Raw genomic sequence first — 17,532 nt, 5'->3', positions numbered from 1 at the left:
TGATAAAGGATTAGAAAAGAATTTAAATTTGATTACTACAATACTACCAAAACCCTGCCTTACGACTACATTTGGTCAGGTTACAAGTACCAACATTTTTCCATCAATATGACTCGATTCTCTCTGCAGGTGGCTCAATGTAACAGTTCATCCAGACAAAGCACTGAAAACTTGACACATCTCTAACTCAGATAAACACAGCAGAGAGAGAGGAGAAGGAAGCATGACGGAGATAGGGCAACGAACAGAGGTCGGAAATGTAAGCTGTTCAGCAATCCTGTATCTAAATAACGGCCACACCAACAAAGTCAGACAGTGGATTCATCTCTATACTTCCCCTGGTAGATCTCAGTGTTGTGCTTGAGGCAGTTGATCATAACATTTTGATACAGAGACGACAACAGGGTGTGAAGCCAAGAGATGGGCAAGAAGGCCCCACAAAGACCCACAGTTGGAAAAACAATGTATGCTTAAGAGGTTACAATTTGTCAAAGAACACACTGACTGGCCTAAAGAGAAATGGCACAGCATTTTGAAGACTGAAAGCATGAAAGAATGAACACAAGATTGTTCGTCTTGTGTCTAGAGACAGCAGACATTTTGCCAGATGACCTCAAAACACTGAATTCAAGCCACAGTACACTGTGAAGACAGTGAAGCAGGGTGGTGGAAGCATCATGATATGAGGATGTTTCTCATAGCATGGTGTCTGGCCTATTTATCATATACCAGGGATCATGGATCAGTTTGAATATACACTCAACAAAAATACAAACACAACACTTGTTGCAAGGATCTGTACACAATTATTGGAAGCTGAAAACGTCCCAGTTCTTGCATGGCCAGCATACTCACCGGACATGTCACCCATTGAGCATGTTTGGGATGAAAATGAAACTGAATTTAATGGAAATGAAATTGAATTGAGAGGCAAAGTGAGAGAGAGGAAGGGAGAAAGTGTGAATGACAGAGTGGCAGCCAGTAGGAGCACATTGTCACTGTCTCACACATTCAGGCCTCACCTACAGCCGATGCTCCCAGCAGCCAGGTCCTTCACAACTTATCATACTCCCAGCATTTATTCCCCACCACAAAGAATTTACTGCCAAATCTAATAATTACTTTGTAGACCTTGGTGACTATTGCATTATGGGAGTGCATTCACATATACAGTCTCCAGTGACCGTGACCCAGAGTCAAAATTGTCAATTTAATCATAATTAATAATGGCACTACTGCAGCATTTCAATCCTGTAAGTCAAAGTAATTAAAATGGCTCCAAGAACTTGTGGACTATTGTCTGGAGGAAGTAATCAACTTTGGACAGGCCTCAGTAATTCATTAATATCCCACCTCCAGAAGCAACAGAGGAGGGAGGAGTGACTTTGACTATAGGAAATTTGTTTCTTCAGACTTTCTGGGACAACTAAAAATGTCTAATACCAAGGCATGGTGTAGTCTAAGAAAAGGAAACTAAGCCATTGTTAATTCATGGCAAATTTTGTCATTTCTGTAACCTAAATATTCCAAATTGTAGCATTTAATCAAGATATATATTTTTAATTGGATTAAATGAGTAGTAATGGAGAAATACTCAAACCATTAGAGTCTAAATAATTTTATTTTTCCAAGAGACATATGAAAGTTAGTTCATGTTACCAGGATGTCAGAATATAATTCAGAAGCCCATATGTTCATCCATTCAGTTCAGTTGATCAAATGGAAAATGAATGTGGAAAATTTTTACATTTTAGCTTGGGAAGTGGGGAAATAGGTTCACTGTTTTAACTATTGAAGTTAGTTAGAGCTCAAGTAAGCAAGCAAAGTTTATTTATATAGCACCTTTCACAGAAAGGAAATTCACAAAGTGCTTCACAATAAAATCAGGAGGAAAGAAATAAAATCAGCAGTACTAAGTGCAGAGCAGGAGTTGTAGTTGTTGCAAGGTTGTTTTTAGTTTTCATCGAATTTTATAGATTAAATTCACGGCTGTGAATTTACATACAGCATGTATACAGAAGAGCCTTTACAAAAGATAACCTTAAGTTATGCGAGTACTCGGGTGGTTCTCAAATACACACTAAAATTTAAATGTTGACTTTTTGTGGGTGCTTCTTAACAAAGAAAATAAGAAAATAATTTTTGCCAAATATCTTTAAGATATGACTAAATTTACCACTGCCACATGAGGTGTGAAAAAAAATCAGTGCTTGAGTATACAGGTGCAGTCCAGTGCTGCAGTAAGCTGTGGTGTTACGACATTCGTTGCTCGGCGAGATCTCTTTGGAGCTGATGGAGTGAAACCGTCATCAGCTGTCTCGTCACTGCTGGTACAGTAGATGAGTACAATTTAACTGTCTTCTCTCTTGCAGTTTGCTCTTCTTTCTCATGCTTCACCATTAACGGCTCGTGGTGATGAAGTGAACGTTTCTCTTTTTCTGCAAGTACTTTGTCAGTGCCAACCATGAAGCCACGTCGTCCTGGTTCATGTTGTGCCCTAAGGAATTCACGATCCTCAGGAATCTTAATCAGTTGAAGTGCATCAATGTGGACAATATCAAATAAATCATTCATGTTTGTCTGAAAGTCTCTTTCCTTCTCTATCTGTGGTACAGAACGACGGTTTCTTCCTTTCAGGATTGCCCTATACTGAGCTACCTTTTTCTCCAGCTTTATTATCACATTTTGTTCTTCACCAGTTGGAATTCTTGCCTTCTCCCAAATACCCATTGTCTCACGTACCACTTGTGTCACTGCAGTTCTAATTTCTGACTTCTCATCACTGTGCAATCTAAAGTACCGTTGGAGAACCTCACCCCATGTTGGAAGCCTATTTTCAGTCAGTTCATCCATGGGGAAGCCAATCAGCCACACTCTTCTGCTTGCGTGTTGCACATGCCATCTTCACTGTTCTATGAATCTCTGCCAATACTTGAGTCAGTACTGCTTGTGCTGTTCTTGGTTAACTAAGAAGTCCAGTGGGTATGTGAACAAGAAATTTGTCATTTCTTCATTTTCATGTTAGTTGTATGCTAAGCACAAGAATTCACCATTGCGCCAACCTTATAACAATATGCTTCTCAGGGAAAAAAGGAAGTGTTATGTGACAGTGGTTAAACCTTTCAAAATCTCCTGAAATTTCACTCACATTACTTTTCCCCCCAAGAGGAACAAAAAATCTCAAAGCACATTTGAAAAATTTAACTTGATATTTTAGGACCACACTAGTGAGTACCAAGTCATCACCAGACCCAATTTTAAAAAGGCAGCAATTTAGTAAAGGAAATTACAGACGTCATATCACCTGATGTGATCATGCATTTTCATCTGTATTAGAGCTCTATACATGGAGGATACAGAACACAACCTAAATACTAGTAAATATTAGTGAGTGCTGTTCAGCCACACACAAACTGCACCACTTGTCAGCTGCCATCATTAAAGATCCATGTGCTTACCTTGAAAGCTACCGACTGACAGGTAAAGCCAGGTGAGTGCTGGAATGAAGAGTAGGACTAGGGAGGCCGCCAGGAACTTCCTGCGCCCACGACACATTCCCAGCATCCTCTGGAACAAGGCTAATGGAAAATGAGGTAAAGTGACCTCTATGTGGGTAGCAGCTGTTATCCAGGCTGATTCATGGCACTAGAAGTAAGGAGAGAATAAAAACCTAGGTTAGCAAAAGAGCAGATATTTCACATTCTACATATCCATGTCCCCTTCCCTCTCCCCCTCTACCTCTTCTGTCCCTCTTGACCCTCCTGCCAGCAGCATATGAGTCCCCTCACATAAAGAGCCGGGTTTTGCTCAAGATTTCTTCCTGTTAAAAGGTTTTTTTTTATCTTGCCACTGTCACCTTGGGGCTTGCTCTGCTTTAACACAAGAATGCTTCTTTGACACTGTACTACATCTAGTGCTCACAGACAGTCCGTTTGCTGAAAGGACACTAAAGACCAAAACAACCTTTTTAAAGAAATTTAATTTAATTAGATTTTCAACAAATTTGGTACGAGCATACTGCAAGAGATATAAGATCTACATACTAAAGTTTGTAATAGTTTGTAATAGTGTTACCTTTTGTCAGATTTGAAAACAAACATCCATCCATCCATTCTCTATACACCCCTTTATCCTCACTAGGGTCATGGGGGGTGCTGGAGTCTATCCCAACTGACTCGGGTGAAGGCAGGGGACACCCTGGACAGATCGCCAGTCTGTCACAGGGCTACATATACAGACAGACAATCACTCTCACATTCACACCTACGAGCAATTTAGAGTAACCAATTAACCTCAACATATTTTTGGACTGTGGAAGGAAGCCGGAGTACCCGGAGAAAACCCACTCATGCACAGGGAGAACATGCAAACTCCATGCCGAAAGATCCCAGGCCCAGGCCGGGATTTGAACCGGGGATCTTCTTGCTGTAAGGTAAAAGTGCTAAACAGTACACCACTGTGCAGCCCTGAACACAAACAGTTACAGAAAATATACAGATCCAGGATGTATACAGCATATTATGTGCCTGTAAAATGTATTATGACCTGAAATGAATATAATTTCATTAAATATTCGATTTTTAAAGAAACAGAGGCTATATAACTACCCCTGGATTTGGACCTAGTCTGACATTTTTAGGTCTGAAGTACATCAGAGATTAGTGGTGCAATAATTACAGTAATATGGAAAGAAGCACTTTTACAGAATATGGCCTCACAGTAGGTTTAACATGCAACACTAGCCACCATTGTAGATGCATTGCTGCAGTACTTCAGGTAAACAAAGACTTTCAGTTATGCAGCTTTTGAATTTGCAAAGGGCTAACAAGGCATGAACTAACATCACATGTATATTTTTCCACTAATTTATGGTTTGCATGGCTCTTAAACCTGGTAATTACTTTAACAAAATGTAATTTTGACATGGATATTTGTATTTGTTATGTGACAACCACGAACAAAAATTGCCATACCAGTTAATCACAGGACATAATAGATTTGACCCTGATTATGTTTTCTGCTATTTGTTACTCTGCCAAGGAATAGTAGCCTAGCCGCACTAGACAACCCACGGCAACGAATTTAATTCTCTGCCAGGGTGGGTCTAGTTACCCTCCATAAGGCTCGAGGCTGGATTCTCCTAAAACTGGCCAGACCAATCACCATGAAGTGTAGAGTCAGAAGGCGGGCGTAACGAAGTGACGACAGAGGCGTGACGATTCTGACAGAAACAACCGGCGCACAATAAACAGTTATCTTTCGACTCGGCTTTGGCCACAGCCCTTAAAGATTTGAAGCTAAAATTCAACTTGAAAGATAAACAAAGGACGGCACTTAAGTGTTTCATTGAGAAGAAAGACGTATTTGGACTTATGCCGACGGGATATGGCAAATCCTTAATATACCAGTAGGCTCCGTGGCTCCGCTGGTTGGGAAGCTAATGGGACTTAGCCACAATCCGCCGGTGCTCTCGGAACTACGTCAGCCTATTCGTAGCGTTGATTGGTTGTACACCTACCCAATTGCTGCAGAGGGATCTGATAGACAACCTTTTAGCCCGCCTCCCTCCCTGTCGAGCTTCCCTAGACCCTTGTGCCGTCAGAAACATGGGTGTAGCATGGCTAGGCTAAAGGAACAGCGGAGTTATGTGACAATCGGTGTATAACTCAAAAACGGACCAGCAGATTTGGATTAAATTTTCATTGAAGGTCAGAAATGACACAAGGACCAAGTGATTAGATTTTGGAAGCAATGCAGCTAATACTCCAGATCCCCGGCATTGATGAGGAATTCCCATTGCCAGATATAGCTGCCGGCACGGCGTCGCTGTAAGCATGACGTGAACACTGTCAGTTACCTGCTGACAATCACATGATAGCGATCCTACAACAAAATGACTGTGATTTGCCAGTTGGAAATCATACAAGGAACAAATGAATAAACTGTGGGGTGTTTCTGAGTCTCGCTACATATTTAGGTCACGCAATGTAGCAAACCCCAGCCAGAAAATAGTGAAGCTCCTGATGTTTCACAAAGCCTTTGTTTGCGTTCAGCCATCAGCCTTATTTTGAACACAAATTCACCTTTCTGTCCTTCACTCCTTTTTCAGGAAACCTGGTAAGAGCTTGTCCCCATGGCAGCTGCTTCTAAGTTCAGACACATCCTTTGTTAGACAGCAACAGTGGAACCGTTCTCTTTCATCTTTATAAGAATTTTAGGACTTTTCGGCAGCGTCTTCGTCATGTCAAGAACCAACTTCTTAGATAAACACTTCCTTCTAGCTAGACATAGGAGCCCCGAAAACAACAGTTCATCGGGTTCCTCAGACTAAAAAACACATTCCAATGATATTGGTAAAATTGGTAACACATGTAGTTCAGGTTCCACTTGTGGCCAGATGGCATTATGACACACAATTCAGATCACATACTAGAACAGGCAAACAGATTCCATTCTATTAACTTATTAAGTAATGCATCTCTCAGATCAGATACTACACTGTGCTCAGCACGAGGTAATTTTTCATTAAAGATTTCATCCGTCGGAAATGATACGTCATCTGAGCAGCCTTGGCAGAGTACTGCGCTCTCTAAATGCTTTTGTAGTTATTATATGTAATAATTATGTTGTGACCAGCGTTAAGCACAAAGGTCTAATAATAGTGAGATACACTCCTTGACTGAGAAGTCTCTGTTGTCTGCATGACAAAGGTGAAGCTGTACAGTTTGAAGGAGGAAAAAATTCACTTATATACATTTTAAGGATGTGGGGAAGTCAATCTGGGGTCAAACATGAAACAGCAGCAAACAAAAACTGCAACTTATCCATCACTGAATAACCCTCGCAGAACTGAAAGTACACATTCAGAAACATACATGTAATTGCAGACTTCATGAACAGCAGTTCAACCTTCATTAAGCCAACAACCAAATTTCAGTCATGTTATTAAATATTGCATATATCAGGCAGTCACATACCTATCTGATTTGACGACCTAAATTGTGTCAATTTCTACTTCGAAGCAGGGCAGAGTGTATAACAGTCTCGTTATAAAATATTAGCCAATATCCTCTTTCCGTTACAACCACGTTTGTCCAATTACCCAGGTGACCCCAGTTGATTTTAATCTTCACCAGACATCACCCAGGGATGAAACATAATACCTGTGGAGGCTGGCACATGCACAAGACAAATGCCAATTATCATACCGTAACCCAGTAAAATACAGTGGAAGGAACAGATTTCAAAATGTAAAATACTTCCAGCATTCTTTCTAGCACTTAATTGAAAATCAACAGTGTGCTCAGTTTTGATGCAATGATCATAGGTTTTTTAAAACCTGTGTGTCAGTAATCATCTGACATTAAGCTGCTTTGACACTGTGATGTACTCACATCTGTTGTAGGCTGTCTGACCAATATGTATAGTTAAGGGCAGTCTTTCCATCCAAGGCGGACCTTCCAACAAAGAAAGACTTTAAAGATAGATTAATAAATGGCTACTGTTTTATTAACTTATCACGTAGCTTATAAAGAAACATGGAAGGAATGATCAATCTACATTTATCAAAGTTTCACTCTATCATAGTCTAAAACAATAGCCTGACAGATTCTCGCCAAGTGATATTTAAGAAAATCATAAAAATCTTAAAAATCTTAATATGTTTGCTAACTAGGCTTCATCAGTAACAAGGCTTACTGTTACAGAATATATACATACATACATTAAATAATACCAGTATGTGAAAGCACTCATCATCCATAACTGGACTGCTTCACCAGTAAGGATTACTATTACTGATAGTAGTCAATTAATTAAAGAAATGTTAAAATCCAAAATGGAACCTATTACAACCCAACGCTCTGGTTTCCATCAATGATATATGTTAACTGATATTTTTAATCAAATACAAATACACACGTGGACAAAATTGTTGGTACCCCTCAGTTAAAGAAGGAAAAACCCACAATTCTCACTGAAATCACTTGAAACTCACAAAAGTAACAATAAATAAAAATTTATTGAAAATTAAATAATCAAAATCAGCCATCACTTTTGAATTGTTGATTAACATAATTATTTAAAAAAACAAACTAATGAAATAGGGCTGGACAAAAATGATGGTACCCATAACTTAATATTTTGTTGCACAACCTTTTGAGGCAATCACTGCAATTAAACGATTTCTGTATTTGTCAATGAGCGTTCTGCAGCTGTCAACAGGTATTTTGGCCCACTCCTCATGAGCAAACAGCTCCAGTTGTCTCAGGTTTGATGGGTGTCTTCTCCAAATGGCATGTTTCAGCTCCTTCCACATATGTTCAATGGGATTCAGATCTGGGCTCATAGAAGGCCACTTTAGAATAGTCCAACGCTTTTCTCTCAGCCATTCTTGGGTGTTTTTGGCTGTGTTTTGGATCGTTGTCCTGTTGGAAGACCCATGACCTGCGACTGAGACCAAGCTTTCTGACACTAGGCAGCACATTTCTCTCCAGAATGCCTTGATAGTCTTCAGATTTCATCGTACCTTGCACACTTTCAAGACACCCTGTGCCAGATGCAGCAAAGCAGCCCCAAAACATTACTGAGCCTCCTCCATGTTTCACCGTAGGGACAGTGTTCTTTTCTTCGTATGCTTGGTTTTTGAGTCTATGAACATAGAGTTGATGTGCCTTACCAAAAAGCTCCAGTTTGGTCTAATCTGTCCAAAGGACATTCTCCCAGAAGCTTTGTGGCTTGTCAACATGCATTTTTGCAAATTCCAGTCTCGCTTTTTTATGAGTTTTTTTCAGCAGTGGTGTCCTCCTTGGTCGTCTCCCATGAAGTCCACTTTGGCTCAAACAACGACGAATGGTGCGATCTGACACTGATGTACCTTGGCCTTGGAGTTCACCTTTAATTTCTTTGGAGGTTGCTCTGGGCTCTTTGGATACAATTCCAACGATCCGTCTCTTCAATTTGTCATCAATTTTCCTCTTGCGGCCACGTCCAGGGAGGTTGGCTACTGTCCCGTGGGTCTTGAACTTCTGAATAATATGAGCCACTGTTGTCACAGGAACTTCAAGCTGTTTAGAGATGGTCTTATAGCCTTTACCTTTAAGATGTTTGTCTATCATTTTTTTTCGGATGTCCTGGGACAATTCTCTCCTTCGCTTTCTGTTGTCCATGTTCAGTGTGGTACACACCTTTTCACCAAACAGCAGGGTGACTACTTGTCTCCCTTTAAATAGGCAGACTGACTGATTATGAGTTTGGAAACACCTGTGATGTCAATTAAATGACACACCTGAGTTAATCATGTCACTCTGGTCAAATAGTTTTCAATCTCTTATAGAGGTACCATCATTTTTGTCCAGGCCTGTTTCATTAGTTTGTTTTTTTAAATAATTATGTTAATCAACAATTCAAAAGTGATGGCTGATTTTGATTATTTAATTTTCAATAAATTTTTATTTATTGTTACTTTTGTGAGTTTCAAGTGATTTCAGTGAGAATTGTGTGTTTTTCCTTCTTTAACTGAGGGGTACCAACAATTTTGTCCACGTGTGTAGCACTCTCTGATAATTTCTTTAGACAATAAAAATTTACTATGCTTTTCTTGAAAATAGAAATGTATTCTTGATTGGCATGTAACAAAAATATTTCCATATTGCAAACTGTCAAACAGAAATTACCAATGTAAACCAATTATCGTATGACTGAAGTTCATATTTAACCTGTGTATTTACTCCTAAGCTTGTTCCATTTCCTAAAGACCATGAACATGAAATCGCCAAAAAGAAGCAAGCCTTCGAGTTGTGATCATTTCTGACACATTCTATATATATAAAACTGAACCAAATTTGATCCATTTGAATTTGAAAAGGCATATAATGAATTCATACGACAGACTGGGAAGTGAAATCCCCTGGCATGAAAAAATCTTTTTTGCTGCAGAGAACTGTGACATTGTCCCTGAGAATGGTTTATTAAACCTGTCACTTCTTGTTTGATCCCAGATTGTCTTTAGCACTGAGCCACCAAGCAACTCTCCAGTAAAATGGTGACACCAGGTTGTGCCCTCCACCATCCAATCTCTCTCTCTGTGATTGGCTGAGAGGTTAAAAAAAGGACTCTTTCTGTTGAGTTTAAAAGCTGAACAGAACAGGGAGTGATATGAACATACCGAGTATTATCAGAAGTGTATATTTTAGTTGTTGAGCTGGGCAGAAACATTAACCCTTACAAGGCCATGTTTCCGGAGAAGTACTTATACTAAAACATATACTAAAACCACCTAATCCATAAAAATATCGATCAAGTCTTGCGAGGTCACGTTGTCGTAGACGTTCGCCATTGTGAATTTCGGCCGTGTTATTACGGTACACAGGCCCGATAAAAGCTTCGTAATTGCGGTTTCGTTACAACGGCTCGTACGGCTTTATCGTTTGAAATAAGCAAATTTGGGGCCAATGTTTATATCTTACCATTGGTCGACTTAAACACACGGGTGTGTGCATATTTTATGTTAATTAGCGAACCAAGAATGTTCAGTTTCAGCTGTGTGTATGAGTAAGCGTGAACCGAGTATACTTGGTCCCGGCTTTTTAAGGGTTAAGATGAAGAACAACCACTGTCCCTCGCAGTCTCATAGAGTGGTGTTTCACTCTTTCAACATAATAATCAAGTACCCATAGACCAAAGAGACTAATCGACTCCTGTCTTAAGGTCCTTACACACCGGGTGCGTTTTTTACGTGCGTTTTTGTCGGACGTCAATTTTTTTTCGAACCTGTATCCTGTCAATACACGCGTTCACATCGGCAACGTTTTCTCGCTCAGCGATTTTGCGGCATTTATTTTTTCGGATCATGGTCGATTTTTCTAAAGTTTCGCATTCTTTGTGACCACTTCTGACCAATCAGATTGCGTGTTGTTGCGACGTCCCATTCACCGGCATACAACATACTTTTCACTGTCAATTGCGTTGATGTCACGGTCATCAATTAGGTCTCGGTTGTTACCTTACGTTTATGGATTATAGTTTAATGTTTTGCTTACCCGGTACTGGCCCCGACTCACATTACAGTACATGATATCAAGACAGAAAGACATCGCAACGCATCTAATCAGAACTGAAAATAATCCGTCCGGTGTTGTGTTTTCTGCTTTTAGTATCTGTGGCATATGGTAGATATTATTATTATTCATACTTTATAGTTGAAGAAGTGAAGAAGATGTGGAGGAATTTGAGGGACACGTACGTGAGAAAGAAGAGAGAGGAGGGAGAAATGACGAGGAGTGGCCAGGCAGGTGGAAAACAGAAGAAGAGGTGGAAATACATTACGGCAACGTCTTCCTCCCCTTCGGAAAGTCGCAAAAACACATCGTGCTTGATATGTATGGACAGGTGCGTCAAAACTCGCATCCAAATATTTCGCTATTTCGCATCGTTTATTCGCATTGCTCCCGGTGTGTAAGGACCTTTACCATCAAAGAGTGGAAAAAAATATTGATTGAGCTGTGGGAGTTTGCTTCCATTTTATTATGTTAGCTTAGCTGTGCATTCATTAGCATTCTGTTATAATAGTAAGGAATGTGTGCACTGCCGTGCAAAGAAGGCGGTACAGTATGTATGCCATTGGAGCTTCAGAAGCACATAAAGGCATTTAGAGGTGAATACACACAAATCCTCAGCAGCAAGGTGTAGAATGAGATGGGCACAGACTGCTCTTCATGCAAATCAGTTTAGTGTTCCGAGGAGGTCTACCTGGGAGCTGTTTTTGATGCTGTAATAAGATTTCACATTACTTCAAACCCAATACAAAAGAAGACACCTTGACTCATAATGATTAGTGGTATCATTACAGAAGAACCATGCCTTGGTGTGGTGGTTAACAGTAACTCCAGCTAAATTCAGGTTTGTCACAATTTGGGGCTTATTTACACAGCTGCCAATCATTGGTGCCAGTAAAATTAGGATGGTAAGTACCAAGTTCAATGTATCATCAGTCCAACTAAACTGCCAGAAAGAATTCTGATGCTACCAAATGACTGTAAAACCAGAAATTATGTCCAATAATCATCTTTGATGGCAACATTTTAAAAAATTCATTCTTTCTATAATAGCAATGTGGTATGGCTCAGGGTAGGTAACTGAAACTGAACTGAGGGGTTGCTGCAGACCTACAATGGGTCATGAACTTGTCCTTGATTTAAGTCAGGGTGTATCATCCTCATCCACCAGCCAAACGTCCTAGAATGTCATTACAGTCTCAATAGCATTGTAAAGAGGGAGCAACTGTTTTAAGTGCCCCTAGTTCCAGCGTGAAACTATCCCTTCATTTTCTATGTTGTGAGACTGAATGTTGGAGCGCATTCAAGTTTTCAGTTAACTAACACTTATGGTTGCATCAATTAATCTGGAAAGATTAGTCGTGTAATTACTTAGCTGATCAATGGAAAATAAATATGCAAATACTTTGGCCAGCAATTAATCTTTTTCACTTACTTCTAAAGAAAAATAAAAGACAAAATTTACCATTGTGTAGTTTAAAGTAGTTGTACAGCGTTTGAGCACAGCTGCTGTGTACAGCAAGTGGAAGAGGGGTGGGTGCAAAGAGAGGCAGGCACTTCATAGACCTGCCCATTCTAAAAGCCATTTATAGGCAGGGACTACGTTTTTCATAGAAAAAAACTTCAAAACATAAACATTTTATAGACAAAGATGCATTTTAGCATTTAAATGAATGTCTGAAGAGGTTTAGGAGAAGTTCAAGAACCAGAGGTTTGAATTGCTTCTCTACCAGCACCTTCCTGGATTTAATTTAGGAAACGCAGAGCTTCTGTCAACATGGAGGCCTACAAATTAGTCTCTAGGGTGCACTCTAAAACACTTGTTTGTATCCACTGCATCTCTGCATCAGTCTTTAATCTTACAAAATGTTTCCCTTTAATCACTTTATCAAAATCACGGAGTTGAAATAAAACCATTACCTGAGTCGCGTGTTTAAATATCACTCAGTGGAAGACATCTACCAGTAACATTTGGCATTTGAGTGTCTTTTCATATAAAGCAGCACTATACATTTATTCAACAGCACAAAGACGACCTGCTCTTTAGTTGGGAAGGACACAGACCTTTAGTGGCCCAGATGAAGCCATTAATCATGGCCAACTCTGGACACCGGAGGCAAAACAGAAGAAAGAAAAGAACACGTCCTACTGAAACATTCATCTTCATTGGGATTTTTTCGTTTCTCATCTCTCTCTCTCAGGCTACAAGCTCTTCCTTGCTGTCAAAAGGAAAGTAGCCCTGTGAGTTGAAGCAAAGTTCTAACTTACTGTTGTATGCCTGCCTTCTAAATATAATACTTGAAAGCAAAAGTAAAGTATAAAGGGGCCACTGCAAAGAATCGAAAAAATAGAACATACTCTGATTTGTCGAACACTTTTCTCTTTGCAACATAATTCCATATGTGATCTTTCATAGTTTCGATGTCTTCAGTATTAAGCTACAATGTAGAAAATAATTCAATAAATAAAAACCATTGAATTAGAAGATGTGCCCAAAGCTTTGCCTGGTACTGTGTGGAGATATATATTTATATTAGAAGCGTAACGAAATTTCGTGGCACAAAATTTCGCAAAATAAAAAATGGCGAAATAAAATTCAAAGACACACGAAATAAAAAACACGAAGGGGCGACACGCACCACTGAGACTGATGATTTTTGACCCTCCTTGTCTACCGTTGCAAAACACTTCAAAACAGAGGAGGACGAGGTTGAGGAATAGAAAAATAAAATAAAAATATCTATGCATGAAATATAAATGTACATTATACTGTTGCATATGTATATACAGTGCAATAAATAATACAGTACCAGTCAAAAGTTTGGACACACCTTCTCATTCAATTGAATGAAAAGGTGCGCCCAAACTGTGTGTGTGTGTGTGTGTGTGTGTGTGTGTGTGTGTGTGTGTGTGTGTGTGTGTGTGTGTGTGTGTATGTATGTATATGTATGTATGCTCTGGGTTCTCCAGAACAGCTAAGCTTGTTCAGAGTCCTCTTCTTAACCACAGCTTCCATAGTGTCCCGTTTGTAGCCAGTTACAGAGTCCATCCATCCATCCATTCTCGATACACCGATTTATCCTCACTAGGGTCGCGGGGGTGCTGGAGCCTATCCCAGCTGACTCAGGCGAAGGCAGGGGACACCTTCGACAGGACGCCAGTCTGTCTCAGGGCTACATATACAGACAAACAATCACACTCACATTCACACCTACAGGCAATTTAGAGTAACCAATTAACCTCAGCATATTTTTGGACTGTGGGAGGAAGCCGGAGTACCCAGAGAAAACCCACGCATACACAGGGAGAACATGTAAACTCCATGCAGAAAGGTCCTAGGCCCAGGCCGGGATTTTAACCGGGGATCTTCTTGCTGCACGGCAAAAGTGCTAACCAGTACACCACTGTGCAGCCCCCAGTTACAGAGTCAGCCTTCCTAATCAGTTTTGTTCAGTCTGTAAGCCTAAGTTTGGGATGGATCTCGTTGGTCCCCTAACAACTACCAAGAGTGGCAACAAGTACATCATCGTCCTCACCAACTATCTCACCAAGTGGCCTGAGGCTGAAGCCATCCCATCAAAACATGCTTCAGTCGTCGCCAAATTCATCACAAAGATCATCTGCCGCTACAGTTCTGCGAAAGTTCTCATCACGGACCAGGGCCGTGAGTTTTGCAATGAGGTCAACGAGGAAATCTGCCATCGTCTGGGGATTGACCACCGCCGCACCACAGTCTATCACCCACAGTCCAACGGGCAGTGTGAGCGCTTCAACGGGACTCTGTGCTCATCCCTCGTGAAGTACCTGGACAGCAACCAAGACAACTGGGATGACTTCCTGGATCCCTGCCTCCTAGCATACCAGACCTCAGTCAACCGTTCAACCAAGGAGACACCAGCGCTCGATTTTCCTCCTCAACAACGCCCGTCGACAGCAGCGCAAAGGGGACAAGTTGGCACCATGATGGACAGGTACCTTCAAGATCGAGGAGCTGCGAGACAACGGTGTAGTCCGACTCAAGGATCGGAAAGCACTAGCCAACATGACCCACATCAAGCCGTATCATCAGCCAACCACTACCTCATCATCTTCACCGCCTTCACCACCGACACAGCAGGATGTGGAGCACCAGGCTTTACCACCTTTGCTACGTTCGCCATCAACACAGCAGGATGTGGAGGACTGTGAGCTAGTAGATGAGGAAGTTCCTGAAGAGTTCCTCTTCAGCCCGGTAGGAGCTGCCTAGCAGAAGGAGTGTGCAGCTGCATTCTCCTTACAGGTCCTCATCAAACTCCGGGAGTGTACCCCATCTACAGCCTGCGTCACCGACTCGCTACAGACATCGGCATCCATGCGAGGTGATAGGAACTGTGGGAAATGCCTTTTCCGGACATTCAGCCATCTCTTGACTGGAGCACAGTCAGACCACCGACTCATCCGCCAGGCAGTTGTTGACTACATGGCCAGCAACACAGCCATATTCAGCGATCTCGTTAACACCACAGATTACCCAGCCAGCAGCAAGATGTCAACACCGGGTGAATGGGGCACAGAAGTGGAGGTTTTGGCCTTCGCATCGATGCTGAACACCACAGTTCATGTTTACAGCGCATCAGGGAAGATCAACAACACCACCATCTACAAGTGGCTCGCCTACTTACTGGTGAAAGGAACCACACCCATTCTTCAGCCATCAGTTCCTGGGTCCATCTTTATCAGCAACATCTGCAGCCACTTCCAGCCTGTCTTCTCTGTTTAAGCTGATTCAATGTATATTTTAGTGTAAATACAATGAATTTGTAAATAAAATCATTATTTTCAATAATGTGTTGTAAAGTTTTCATCCAATCTCTTATATGCTATAAAGTATTGGCCTCGTGATTTTTCCTATCATCTTATATATTATTATATATAATTATTATTGCAATATTGAAAAATATCATGCATTTGTAAAACACAATAATATTTTAATTTTCATGTGTTTAAATATTTTTTACAGAATAATTGGGGGTGGGTCACTTTTCCATAGGGTGGGTCAGAATTCTATAATAGAAAAGTGACCCATGGGTTTCTATCTGACACCAGCTCCAATGCTCCATTAGAGTCTTGCTGCACCTGCCAACCAATCTAATCTTCTTTAGGAAGAGTCTACTCGTCCCCTTCTTATATACAGCCTTTGTGTTAGTCTCTTATTTCAGTCTGTCAATGTGGAAGCCCAGGTACTTGTATACATTCAGCGCTTTGATGTCCTCTCACAGTATGCTCAGTGGCTGTGTGGTCGTCCTCTTCAATCACCATCCCCTTTTTTTGGCCACATTCAGGAGAAAATGGCTTTTCCCAGACCACTCCACAAAGTTGCTCATCAGCGCTCTGTACTCCTCCCATCCACCACTTAAACACCCAACCACTGCAGAGTCATCACAGAGCTTCTGCAAGTAGACTGACTCAGAGTTGTTCTGAAAGTCTGGGGTGTACAGGATGAAGAGGAATGGAGAAAGCACAATCCCCTCTGGGGCTCCTGTGTCACTCACCACCACATTAGACAGAGCAGAGCTGCGGCCTGTCTGTCCGGTCAGTAGAAGAAATCAAAGAATGTGATTTTCACCATGCAGCCAGCCCTATCCAGATGTAAGTGAGCTAATAGAGACCAATTCCATAATTCAGATCAATAGCTCAATTGATTTACGCTTTCAAAATAATGGTATTATACCTTTCTTGTCACTCTTGCACTGTGGTTCTTCCTCAGTGATGGATTGCAATGTAACACTTGTTTATAGGTAACGTCCAGTGAAACTAGCATGGTCCGCATAGTCAAGGATTTTGTCGTGTGTGTTTGTGTGTGTGTGTATGGGTAATGTTCACTTAAACCATCAAGGTCCCCATAACAAAGGGTTTTGTCGTGTGTGTGTATGTATGGGTAATGTCCAGTTGAGCCAGCATGGTCCTCATATTCAGGGGTTTTGCTATATTTGTGTATATGTGTACGGGTAATGTCTCAGTAAACAAGGGGTGTCCTCATAAGTCACCGATGTGTTTTTAAAATTAAATTTAAAACCTATTTTTACTCACTGGCTTTTAACACAGCATGAGACTCTGCTTCTGTTTTATTGTGCTGCTGTCTTAATATGTCTATGTTTATTTATTGTTTTAATGTTTTAATTCATTGTTTATTGTACAGCACTTTGTTTCAGCGGCTGCTGTTTTAAAGCGCTTTATAAATAAAGTTGAGTTGAGTGCCTGGAAACACCTCCACCACCCATCCCATTCCCATAATGCTGTACAATTTAAAGTTATTATATCGCTGCAGTCTTTTACTCTATTGTAATTCTAAATACATTGAAATTTTTCAAATTTTTTTTGGAGCAGTTGTTTGTCTCCTACATGTCTCTAGGACACAGGGAAAGGTGTGGCCCCATAAACCGTGTTTCTTACTGGTATGGACACAGTGCCCTCATAAACCACCCAAACCCGTATGGGT

At 40.8% G+C, this 17,532-nt stretch overlaps 1 protein-coding gene across 1 annotated transcript in view; it reads right to left on the bottom strand.

Annotated features, from left to right (window-relative positions):
* Positions 1–17,532, bottom strand: part of large1 (LARGE xylosyl- and glucuronyltransferase 1) — a 179,401-nt gene that overhangs the window by 138,173 nt on the left and 23,696 nt on the right. Inside the window, exon 2 of the mRNA XM_051953994.1 lies at positions 3,459–3,645. Coding sequence (XP_051809954.1) covers positions 3,459–3,564 — 106 coding nt within the window. The 5' untranslated portion in view covers positions 3,565–3,645. The remainder of the gene's footprint in view (positions 1–3,458; positions 3,646–17,532) is intronic.

The sequence above is a fragment of the Acanthochromis polyacanthus genome, chromosome 1 (genome assembly GCF_021347895.1).
Source record: "Acanthochromis polyacanthus isolate Apoly-LR-REF ecotype Palm Island chromosome 1, KAUST_Apoly_ChrSc, whole genome shotgun sequence".
Classification (NCBI taxonomy): domain Eukaryota; kingdom Metazoa; phylum Chordata; class Actinopteri; family Pomacentridae; genus Acanthochromis; species Acanthochromis polyacanthus.
This window is presented reverse-complemented; position numbering and strand designations above follow the sequence as displayed.